General features: G+C 36.8%; 1 protein-coding gene across 2 annotated transcripts in view; it reads right to left on the reverse strand.

Annotated features, from left to right (window-relative positions):
• Positions 1-8,882, reverse strand: part of rbms1b (RNA binding motif, single stranded interacting protein 1b) — an 81,220-nt gene extending 72,338 nt beyond the window's left edge. The window contains exon 1 of one of the 2 annotated variants that reach the window (XM_081367781.1): positions 8,589-8,882. In XM_081367781.1, the coding sequence (XP_081223907.1) occupies positions 8,589-8,654 (66 nt within the window). In that variant the 5' untranslated portion in view covers positions 8,655-8,882. Of the gene's footprint in view, positions 1-1,238; positions 1,381-8,588 lie in introns of those variants that run through there. The other variant, XM_081367782.1, reaches the window with a different exon arrangement.
• Positions 8,883-12,897: the final 4,015 nt, after the last annotated feature.

Here is a 12,897-nt window from a genome sequence, read left to right on the forward strand (position 1 = left end):
ATGTGAAAATGTATTAGTAAATGTTGAAATTAACAATGAGCAATACTTTTATTAACCTTAGTTAGTTACAAATGGACTTTTATACTGAAAAGTGTTACCATTTCATATAAATCCAAACAGTCATGCTTAAAGATTCAGATTCAGATTGATTTATTTAGTGCCACGTCAGCATTAAAGCAATAAAATAAAAACCAAACAAACATATTATAGAAGATATTTTAAAATAACATATGATAAAAAATCCCAAACCTTTTCAAGCATAATCTTACTAAGTCCTTAAGTGAGGTAACTTCATAAAAGAGCATTCTGCTTGCAAGTCCAGGACAATCTAATAAAATATGTTTAACAGAGAGGGGAATCTTACAAAACATGCATAAAGTTGGGTCTTCACCTTTAAGCAGAAAAAGCATACAAGTTTGACCCCTACGATGGTGTAGACTTGATCAAGTCTAGTTTTAAGAGCGATAAAAAGTCTGTTTGTAATTTCCGGATGAGTTTCATATTACAGCTTATTATTCTTGCACATATTCCACTTTTCATCATGCTTAAAGATGGCCATCTTTAAATATATCTACAAAATGGCAAACTTACTACGGTTTTTCCTATTCCTTTGGGAATATCGTGCACAATACGACCAGGAGAATGTATTAAGAAAGTGAATTAGGTCTATTTCGGGACATTTCTGTTGACATTGCAAGGTAAACAACAGTCCAGAAACAAAGCCAGTTAAGAACTGCTATAGTTTATAATAGCCAAGGATGTTTAACAAGATCTAGAGGAGCTTGAAAAGCCTACAGGAAAGCAGCCCACAAATCAGTCCTAAAGTCTCCCAGCTTGACATGGTACAGCTGTCCGTGCTGAATGTGCAGAGAAAACAAATGAAGAGGAAAGCACTAGCCTCCCCCACAGGCTATCAGAGCTACAAATCACACTCTAACCTGCCAACATGCATGTGCATAAACCCATGCAAACCGACATGCACACGGCCTCTTGATGCAACTGTGCCTACAACACACATAAAACACATGGGGAAGCTTTTGAACTCCAATGCAACTCTAAAAAGCGCCACGTAAAAGCGAGCTTGCCCAGACCACATTCTCGACATTCTCCCTTGTAATGGAGAGACATCTCAGCCCGTTGACTTCCTCCCAGAGAATCTCGTTCTGTCTCGGTCCATTTGCAAAGTAGAAATTAAATGTTGCAATTTCTGCGCTGTTGAAACAGTGTTGACTACATACCTTCCTGCCTCTGCCGTCGGGCTCCAACCGAGGGCCCCATCTTCTTAACGGGGGCCACATTGTGGTCATCAACAGCGGCAGCTTCGAGTTCGGCACGGCACTACGAAAGCAGCGTGTTTACATGTGTGTGTGTGTCTGTCGCACAGGAAGACGCCTCTTTCACACGGAGAGTCAGTGACAGAACAAGAGAGAGCGAGAGTGTGGATGTGTGCAGGACTGGTTGGAATGAAACACAAGCTTACTACTTGCTGAATACTAAACAGTGTGCACTGTACATTGCCAACTAGTACATTACAGTTATGCAAAATGAAAATGAGCACCTTCAATTCATTCAGTCGTGCTCGAAAATCACTAAATGATCGCTAAACTTTTGGCATGAAAACACTATTTTTTGAAATTCTTAATTTTATGTTTTAGAAAATTGAATAGGGGCAATAGACAAACATATTTTTTTTTTTTTTCATTTCCAGACCTTGAAATGATTTAAATCAAAATCCAAACTGCGTATAGGAATCGTATAGGTGAGCCAATATAATGTAGAATTAAAATGACGCCAATTAAGATGAAGACAAAATGGCTGGATTTAATAAACAATTATTTACACAGTATTTATTTTATACAGTATTGTGTCTTTCAATGCTTATTTCTAAAGATAATGCTGATATAGACATAATGGGCCCTATCTTGCACCCAGCACAATTGACTTTGTACACCGACGTATTTTGCACAGCGGACTTTTCCCTCCACAGACGCACGTCGGTAAATTAGAGAATGAACTTGCGCTCCCGGGAGCGGTTTAGCGAAAAGAGGAGGCGTGTTCCGGCGCAAACGTTCCTTCATGCTATTTTGCAGGTTTAGAAAACAATTCCACCACAGACCAGGAAAGATCAAGTCTAAAGTCAGTGGCGCGTTGCGCATGTTATTCAGATGCTATTTTAAGGGCGCATGCTTGGCCATAATCAATGTAGCGTGTGCACAACGCGCATACACTTTGCTTATCTCATCTACACATAGACGCAGCAGTTCTCATTTTTAGAAAACCATACATTATTACAAGGAAAAATATTAACACACAAGGGAACATCTTGTTGTGTCCATGAAGATGTGAAAAAATATACATAAATCTAGCTTACACATTTACCCAAATTATTATACGCCTGTTTAACCGAAGCTAATTTGGGTGGGTTTCTCCATCCCCAATGTCACTTCTCTGTGTTTTACGGCCCTGACGAGAACGTCGGTCTCCTCGGCTGTGAACCGCTCCTGGCAAATCCGCCATTATAATAGTAATCCGCCATGGAACAAGCACGCCTGCTCTTAAAGGGAATGTGAGATGACGCTCTGATTGGTTTATTTCACGTTACGCCCAAACCACACCTATGAATAATGAAGCTACTTCAGACCAACACATTTTAGATTTGCGTCGGGCGCAAGAGTCATTTATCCCGCCGGTATAATAGCAACAGCGCCCAAGACCCGCCCACAAAGTTACTTGCGTTTCGCGCTTGATACTTGCGTTTCAGATCGTTAAAATATGGCCCAATGCAATTTAATGAGATGTGCACAAATATGCGGAAATTAAATCAACTTATTTTACATAATATTTAATGTATTCATTGTCAAGGCTGTTGGCAGATTTAGAAAATGACAAATGGGGAACTAATACTTCAAATGGGTCAAAAACATGATCTCAAATCAAGAATTTGGCAACATTCAAATGAGTGAATATTACTTTGACTTTGAATAGGTTATTTTCATAAGTAGACCACTCAAAAAAAAAAGATGAGAAATTAGCAGACCAGAAGATAATTTGGTGCAAAGCTCAGAATTTATGCGTGTAATTTATTTATCATAACACGGCATGCTGCGAGTGTGAACAGCTTCTCTGATATCAAGGGGAATGATCTAGTTTCGTCCAATTGCGCGGCATGTATCCAGTGTAGACATGGATGTTGGACGTGCCTTTAGTGTTTGATTTTCCCTAAATTGGAATTGGAAAGGGGCTCTGAGAGAGATTCAGTAAAATGATATCCTAAAATTCATGACTTTAATATCATTTGTTTATTTGCATGACACAAAACACCATTTCGCTCCTGCAACCCACACATGTAATTTCTAAACAATCACGACAGATGAGATATTTTCCAGAGAATATCCAAAGATGATTATGAAGTATCATTTTTGCATCAAAACCAGACAATCAAATGCAGCATTAATAATCCCGCCGTCCTGGTAATATTCATCTGCTCAAAGTGAGTGTATGTAAATAACTCTGAGGGAAAGATGTCAGTTGTTGTTATGCTTTCAGACAGCACTTGAACAGACAAAAACCACACTAAACTATGCCAAAATGCCCATTTTGTTGAGTATCCTGTCTTAAATTAGTTAAATTAAGTCTTAAATGAACGTCAAGAGTTGTGAGAAAATGTGTCAGATCCGCGTCTGTCATTAATGTTAGTCAATGAATGAAGGAAAAAGAGAAAATCACTCACTGCTCTTGACTGAATAACTTTTGTAGCTTTAATAAGGATTAATCTATATTTCATTTATAATTTATGCAGTGAAGACTGTAAAGTGTTTGATAACTTTATTCAATTTCTGTATATCTCCTACCTGTTAGACCTACCAGGAAATCTAATCAAAAACAACAAAAACAATAACTTTTTGTGCATTGACAGGTTAAGTAAAAATCTGAACCGGTCTGACTGGGCCAATAGAAAAAATTTAGCCCATGTATAATAAAGGCACAGCTAAATGTGACATTAGTATTAGTATCAGTGATACTGCCCTTTATTCATATAAAAATGCCATTACAACAAATGTTTATAATATACTGTCTTCAAGTTGTTTCTACGAGTAACTGTGAAATTAATACAATATAAAAATATTAAAAACTTTTAAATCGCGATTAATAACAGAAAAAATGTGTGATTAATTAGTTAATTTTTTTTAAAGGGGTGGTATTTTTTAAAGGGCCTTTTATGTTCAAACCGGAGTCAGACAATGATGGAGAGACTCAAGAAGAAGTGACAACATGTAGAAGCAACAGAACATTTCTGAATGGTTAGTTGATGAGTTTATGTAGCTTATGTGTTGTTATCTTCTAGTCATTGATTAGCATATTCTGTCTTGATAATCTATAAATCGTGTTCTGGGGGCGAGGTTTATGTAAATTTTAGGGTTGGTGATGTCACTAACCTGGGAGGAATGTGGTGTAGTCTCTACCAGCCGTTTGTTGTAGTCCTTAAAAAACAATTTCTTTAAAAGCAAATATCTCCCTTTGCTTTGAACTTTGAGTATTGTAACTTTGCAGATGTTGTTTATGCTCAAACAGCAACATTACACACTAACTAAAGTTAGAAAAGTGAAATCATTACCAACCATCCCTTTAATCGATTGACAGCACTAATTTATATATATATATATATATATATATATATATTTGTTCTGTCTCTTAATTCTGGTGAACAAAATAATTTTTTCTGTAAAATAGACAAAATAGTTGAACGTTGAACTCCAGTCATGCCCGCTGCTTCAGCTTTACCCCATGTTTCTTCATCGTTTCCACATGTAAAAATAGTATATGAACTGTACATTTCATGGTATAAAATAGTCCTGTCCACTGATACCCACACAAATACATCATCCACTTTAGCAGAATCTCTACCAGCTGACAGATCTCGGTATATATATATATACACACACATTCACACAACCCGGCACTATTCGACAGGCCTCCAATAGCCTTTGAGCAAAACTATTTTCTACCCCATTCGATCTTCACATATTTACTTACACATTTACTGAATTGCCTGTTTACACAAAGTAACAAAGCAAGTCTATTAATACCAGACGAGTCTGTGTGGGTCTCATTGACCTTGTCAGTTAAGCTGAAGGACTTTGGAGCTCTCCGCCTGTGTTTGTGAGACAGGCCCTTGGCAGAGTGCTTCGCCACCATGGTGGTTATTATTGTTGAGCTGGTCCCTCATTTTCCTCATGTCAAAAAGTTCCCAGAATGACTATCATAGGAGAACAATTGGAATTCTTTCAGCTCGGCACACACATAATGAGCTGGTTAATTGTGTACATTCCGCTGCCAGGCAACTCTTCAAACTGTATTGTAAACATTGTATAGGGCTTTTTCAGGCCTTTCACAATGGCTTTGTTTGCAGGCTCTGTGTGTAATGTCCAATGGCAGTTAATGTGCTAAAACCCACCCCTCGATCACAGGCTTATGTTGACACGACCGGCCCACCTACAAGCCATGGAAATACTTCAGAGCTGGTGGAAAAACTGGCGCTTTTTAATTATTATTCATATTATTAATGAACAGTTATGCACCACTGGTGATAATGCAACAGCATGTCTCCCTCGACTTGTAAATTTGACATGAATACATTTATTACAGTTTAGTTGCTTCTCATAATTTCTAGTCTATTTCATGCATTCTCAAGAAAATGTGTGGAAGCACATTTCAATCTCACAAAAACATGTTAAATAGGGAAAAAATACGTTAGGCATTTGCAAGGAAATTAAGCTTTTTGCATTTGCTGCATTGTGACATTATTTTCTTGATAACGAAGCACAAATTCACCCATAATTCCCATTACAGTAGCGCATCTGTATTCTGTATCTCCCCTTATCTCTTGGTAATAAATTGCTGTAGACTTATTCTTCACAACTGTACATTTTTCTCCTTCTCCTTGATGTAACATTTTGCATGTGCTGTTACACTTTCCGGATTACATTTCCATACTGACATTTGTACCTGGTTGGCAATTTGCACAGTTCAATGAAAATATAAATGAATTTAATATAGACCTAATAAAAAAATGGCTGTAAAACAAATGCTTAACATTATTGAATTTGGTGCGAAATGTGATTGAAAATAATGTCATAATGTAAAAAAAAATAATAATAATGGTCCTAAATATATTTTATACCATGTTTTTGACCGGTTTTGTGAGATTGACCCTTCAATTACACAGCTAATCACAATCAATATGCTCACATGCTGTAATTGGGTTGTTGTCTAAGCTAAGCTGTAGCAGAGCACCATATAAATGTGTTCTACCTTTCCGCCTTTCAAATGAAGACAAAAGCTGCTGGCTTCCAGCCTTGAAAGAAATCAAGTTGCTGTAATAATAATAAAAAAGGTCATTCCTCCCTTCCCTGTCAAGGCTTATCTTACAAAAGCATCTCAACTTCCAAGCTCCTACAAGGGCACGTGTCCAAAAATAGCAAACCAGCCAACAAACAAACGCTGGATATATTTTCTGAACACAAAATGAAAATCTAATTACAAAAAATAAGAGATGAAGGAGGATGAATGATGTGGACTAAAAATGTGCTCTATTTCTTCAGGCCACTTCATTGTAGAGTTTATGAAGCGTTAATGGACTCTATCTTGTATAAGTGCGGCAGTATTTGGAGTTTCAGGACGCTTTTGTATATACTGTCGGCCCCCACATAAAGTCAACATACTATACAAGCTTCCTAGCATCTAGCAGAATTGATCCTGTTTACTTTCCCATCTTTCTGGTCTTATTGTGCATGATTCTGCCGTGCATATTAGCTTATAAAATCTATTTTGTCTTTGCAATATGTGCATTCAATATGCATCTGAATCAACTTTCAATTTTGGATCATCAATGACTTGGCATCTCGCCTCCAACCACCTGAATACATCTATCATCCACTTTTTACAATCCAATCAATTCCCGATGGATAAAATCAAGTCTGGTTTCCTTCATAAATACGTCAGATTGACTTTGATAAGAGTGAAATATGAGGCCTTAATGGAGACAAGTGCATGAAAGCTCAGGATCTGATACTCACAGGACTCGGTCAGCAGACATCAGTATTAACAAGGCAAACCAGTCAGGTCAAACAGTGACCACTGCATTAACTGTGAGTTTTTTTTGATTGACAGAATGGTTGGTGGTTAAGATTTATGTTTCCTCTATGTCATAAATCAATGCTTTCATAAAGCTTTTTACAATGTGACATGTTTTTGGAAGGAACTGGATCTTTGATAAACGAAACCAGATTAGTACCATATCCATAGTCAGGCAGCGTATACACTCCACCCAGTATTGATCAGTTGTGATGTCTGATAAACAGCAGTATTTATTACTGGTCGACCAATATCATTTTAATGGCAGATGCTGGTATCTAAAGTGGAGAGTGCATGCATTAGAATAAAAACACTTTATTTCAAACAATATTTACTCAATTTAAAAAAAACTAAAAAAACATCAACGATCTGGGAATGGTTATCGGCTAATATCAAACACTCTCAAAATATTCAGTTGCCTGCACTATTAATAGAGCAGATTGCACAATTCAAAAGAATATCATAGTGAGTAGTGACAGACGAACAAGACTGATCAATCAGCTATTATTTCACCATCTAAAAGATTATCGGACAGTGACCACTTGGATGAAGTAGCCGAAGAACTTAAAAAGTTTTCAGTTCTAACAACAGTCTTGTCAATGGATAAAAAAATATTTTTATTTGGGAGAGAGATATATTTAATATGAGTAATTTATGGTTTAAATAAGTATTTATTAGATTGTGTAATATTAATTAAATATATTTCATATTAATTAAACATTTTAATACAATAGTTTATGTCATTAGCTATGATTCTGAATTAGGCTATCTATAATATAACCATCAACCAGCCTACTCTAGATATCTGCATCAGCCACTAGAAACAGACCTTTTCAGAATAAAAAATAAAATATTTTTTATATATAATTTAAAAATTAAGCAGTTTTGATTTTTGTAATTGTAATGTATGTCGGTTACCCTTATCGCCCATATGAAACACCCTATCGGTCGACCACATACTGATGACTGTGTATAAACAAACAACACATTCAGTCTTTTTACAATTAAACTATGATTATGTTGTCTTACAAAACACAACAATGATACTTAAGGGGAAAAACTAGCATGATAAATGAGTAAGTTCACAAGAGAGTCGATCACAACAACACAAGTGCTGGAGTTCAGACTTCAGCCAGCGCGCGATGTCACGTCACAGGAATTCACTGGCAGAGAGAACGAACAAAACCTTTAATAACGCCAAAAAACGACGACCACAAAGAGTTTAAACCAGCACTGCATACACAACAGCAGCGATTAGGTTATATCTGTACTTGACAGTTCATATCTGATAAAAACACGATTTAAAATGTCCGCCCGAAAAATCATCTCAAGTACGCAACAAACTTACTACAGCGTCACTCGATCCATAACGGACAATATCCAATAAAACACGGTACACACCAGTCACATCAACAAAAGCGATATCAAACAAGAGGTAAAACTGATTTTCGTACCTTGGCTTGAAGGTAGGGGTAATAGTAGGTATATTGGGGGTACATCTGCCTCCACACCTTGCCCATGAAGATTAGCGGTAACGTTAAATAAAAACGTGGATGTCACTACTGTCAGACCTGAAACCTGGAGAAAATCAACACCGGTTCTGTTCTCGACGTCCGAAAGCGGAGACTGAGGATGGATGTGGGCGGTGGAGCTGCAGTGGAGCGAAACACAGCAAACAGCCTCCCTTCAGTGCACTCAAACTCTGCTGAAAAGTCTGCAACACAGACTAATAAACACCAACCAAACGCTGTATTTAAAGCACCAGAGTAAGAATATTTCATATTCTGTGATAAATGTTTTTAATCTTGCAGTAGATGGTAAAAAATAGATTCACAAATGTTCTAATGTCTTATATTAAGTGCTTAACTTAATGAGACATCATATATGTATCATACGCTAATCATAAGCTATAGGCTATATAGCCTATTTATACATACATAATGTATGTATAAATAGGCTATATAGCCTATATACATATAGGCCTAAGTGCTCATCTTGAATTATTAACGATAGTCTTTAAAATAAGAGATAGGGCCAATATATATATATATATATATATATATATATATATATATATATATATATATATGACAAATTTGAACTAGGTCAACGTCATGGCCTCCTTGTTTATGAACCAAATAGTGGATACCGGGGAAAGTTTTGAGTCTTTACAATTTCTGAGGGTGGGTCTATTTTTCAGTTTCAATTGTGTCAGTTTCTGTATTGACACAAATCTTAAAATCTTAGTCACTATGAAATCAAAATTGACAATTCTTGTTTTTTAAAGAATATTTCAGCATTTATTATAAATGATTTAGGCCTATCCATCCGTGCACATCATTAGGCTATATATAAAAAATATGTAATTAATGTGCCCTTGTAATCTTTAATCAAAATAACTTCCCCCTCCCTCTGGCGTGAGGGCGGGGCAACCTGTCACTTACACAAGATCGACCAATAGAGGGTTTGCACCTACATCACGATTTGGTCAGTTACCTGGATGCACGGCCATATTGGAGGTACTCGGATGTAAACAACGGCATGGATTGCGCTGTTTATGTACTAATGAACACATTGTTACTCTAATTTATGATGTCTAAACCACGGAAAAAACACATGGAAGCTGCGAAATCATATAGAGAAGGACTTAGTAAGCAGGAAAGAGTGCAAAATTGACAAACTTAAGTTAATATGTGGTAAAGATCCGAACGAGCTAGCTTCTCTAGTCCTTACTACAATTCTTCCTTCTATTTCTTATCCCGACATTGGCTACGTTCAGATTGTCAGTCCAAACAAAGCACATGAAATCCGTTTCAAGCTACATACATATGTGATTTGAAATCCTATTCAAATCACATATCAGGAAATCCACTTAAGTCTGAACGCTCTGATCGGATTTCGCGTGGTTTATGCAGTGGTGGAGGAAGTACTGAATCTCAGTACTTAAGTAAAAGTACAAATAACCAGAGACATATTTACTTTAGTAAAAGTAAAAGTACCACAATGAAAACCCTCCTTAAGTAAGAAGTAAAAAGTACCTGATTTAAAATGTACTTTAAGTATTAAAAGTAAAAGTATTTAAAGTTTAAAGTATTTAAAGTAAAGTTATTCTCTTAATGTCTATATTCTAATAATTAGGGCTGTAACAATATGCAATGTGAAACCGAAATCGCGACACGCCCGGCTCAAGACGCAGTAGTCTAGCAAGGCAGCTACACATTTCCATGTTGAAAAATTTAAATAAGACAACATTTCTATTGCAAATGCAAACCCCTCCATCAACGCAACATCATTGCCATATTGTCAAAGAGAACAGTTGCGATACACAGTGTGGACATCATTTTAGATCATATTCCAACGGGTTACAAAGATAATCGGATTTGGACTGACATTGTGAATGTAGCCATAGTGAACTACTTTACGTCAACATTTTAGCCATAGTCAACGCTTCATTTACACATGTGGCTGATGCTGTGCCTCTCTCAACCACAAACGCCATCTTTCATCAGTTTTTTGCACTCTTCTCTTTAACTTTCGGCAGTCCATAGAACTCGAAATGTTTTTTCCCGGTGCGACCGATTAGTACAGACCAAAACACGACCATTTTTCAGCAGCAATAATCAGCCAAATTTGCGAGTCCGTTCAGTTCAGTGGCATTGTTTATGTTCAGTGCCTCCAAAATGGCCGACTTCCGGATTGATGACGTGTAGTGAAAACCCTCTATAGCAAACCACAACCACCCAACCATCCAATCATGGACAAAAACAAGTCCCGCCCTACATTTTTTCTTGTTTGAGAAGCCATTTCCCTCGCTTTTCATACTGATTTGGACTACAAAAAAAGAGAATATTATCACTTATTGAGCAGGAAGAACAAGATATGTTCGTTTAGAACTTGCCGAGCAATTGCAGGGTAAGTAAAATGGTCTATTATAGGCTTTGCAGTTCAATTTAAACAGTAAAACAATTTTGAAACACCCCCCAAACTATTCCTGATACAGCAAAAAAGGGCCATAATAAGGTTATAAACAAAAATGTGAAGGACCACAGTGCCATTTTTGATTAGACTTTTTGAATGGGACCTGGAAGCTGAAGGTCAAGTTCTCCCTCCAGAGCATCTTCAATGGTAAGCCCTCCATTTCAAATCTATTCTTCTTTTAACATTTTTGTCCAAATCTGTATGAAATTACTATTAATTGGCATTAAATCATTGTTTTATCAAGATTAACACAATTTTACAAACATTATCGCTTGATTCGGAATGCCAGTGATTCTACAAGAGATATAATAATCCATGCAAACAGGGTTAAATGCTGCTTTAGCAGTATTTTGCAGGCCTCTAGTTTGGAGTCCAGCCAGAAGCTCATGTGAGTGACGCTTCCTGTTGAGCATCAGGAGACAGGAAACATCATGCATGTCTAAGCGCCCTGTGAAGAAGGGTTGGACCAAAGCCTGCAGTAAAAAGCCAAAGCCTTGAGTGATGAGTGCAAGATCTTAATCCCCTTAAATCTCAACGGCAGAGAGAAAGAGAAGAGAGGGGAAAAGATTACTAAAGTCATATAATTAGGTGCGTTATATACCTGAAATTGAATGTTTTAGCGAATAGCTGTCCCTTTCCAAGATTACAATTGCCTTGCTATTAGTCTCAGACGGCACTCCCACAAATCTGTCTGATGCGTATTGCACAAACAAAGTGACCTTATTTTATTACTTAAAACTTTGGTGCAAACTTTTATTATACTTATTTGATGTGCATTAAACCTGCTCAGAACAGCTCCTCATCTGTAATCACAGAACGAGACGCAATGTCATCCTGTGTAATGCGTGGGAAGGGCCTTTTCGGGTCACCTCGTGTTTTTTGTGCCTGTCCTGCCCAATTCATTATACCTGCTGTTCCTCTGCCCTGATGCCAACTTCCAGATGGAGCTGCATGACACACTCATTTATCACAGAAAAAACACTCATTCCCGGGGTCAAGACAAAACACACACAGACTCTATACACTCATTTATTGCAGTGATTCAACAAGAAATCTGAGTTATACTGGATTTCTAATGAGAACAAATGCATGGGTTTTTTAAGTGTTAAATTTATTTGATTTTGCAAAGTAGTCATGTGCTGTCGGTCAAGCCAAATGTCAGTTCACTCGGCCTTTCTCAATCATGTGAGCACGGCTCTATCTCCTATGGTATTATAAACTGTGTTTCCTAAACTCAAATTACACAAACCTGTATTTTTTTCAGTTGAGTCCAGCTAATGTGTAGGTTCTTAAATTGTAAGGCGAAGATTTCCCTATTCATATGAGTGCCCTTGTCTATACTGACTATACTAATATAATATTTGGCCCAGTGCTTGTTCCATGTGTTTGGTGAAACAAACTGTTTAATTTTATTTAAAGTAACAATCACAAAAAAAATCTTATCAATTACATTACATTACAAAAATTCACCAAATAAAGTGCACAACAAACAAAGACAATCACATGGGTATGAATATTCTAGACACCTGTGACCTGGAAACATTCAGGATACAAAGACATCATGTGATCCTAATACTAGGATTTTACACAAACACAACCAACATAATAACAAGACACGAGACACTATATTATTTTAAATCAATTGCACACAACAACAACAACAACAACCTTTTTAGCCATATTCAGTTATAGCCTATAATTTCGCATACTCAGGCCTGTAGTTTGTGGTAATATTAATAAATTGCACTGTAGGAATCGTTTGCTGACATCTTGATGATTTTGGTG

This window comes from Scardinius erythrophthalmus, assembly GCF_964197995.2.
Source record: "Scardinius erythrophthalmus genome assembly, chromosome: 6".
Lineage (NCBI taxonomy): Eukaryota > Metazoa > Chordata > Actinopteri > Cypriniformes > Leuciscidae > Scardinius > Scardinius erythrophthalmus.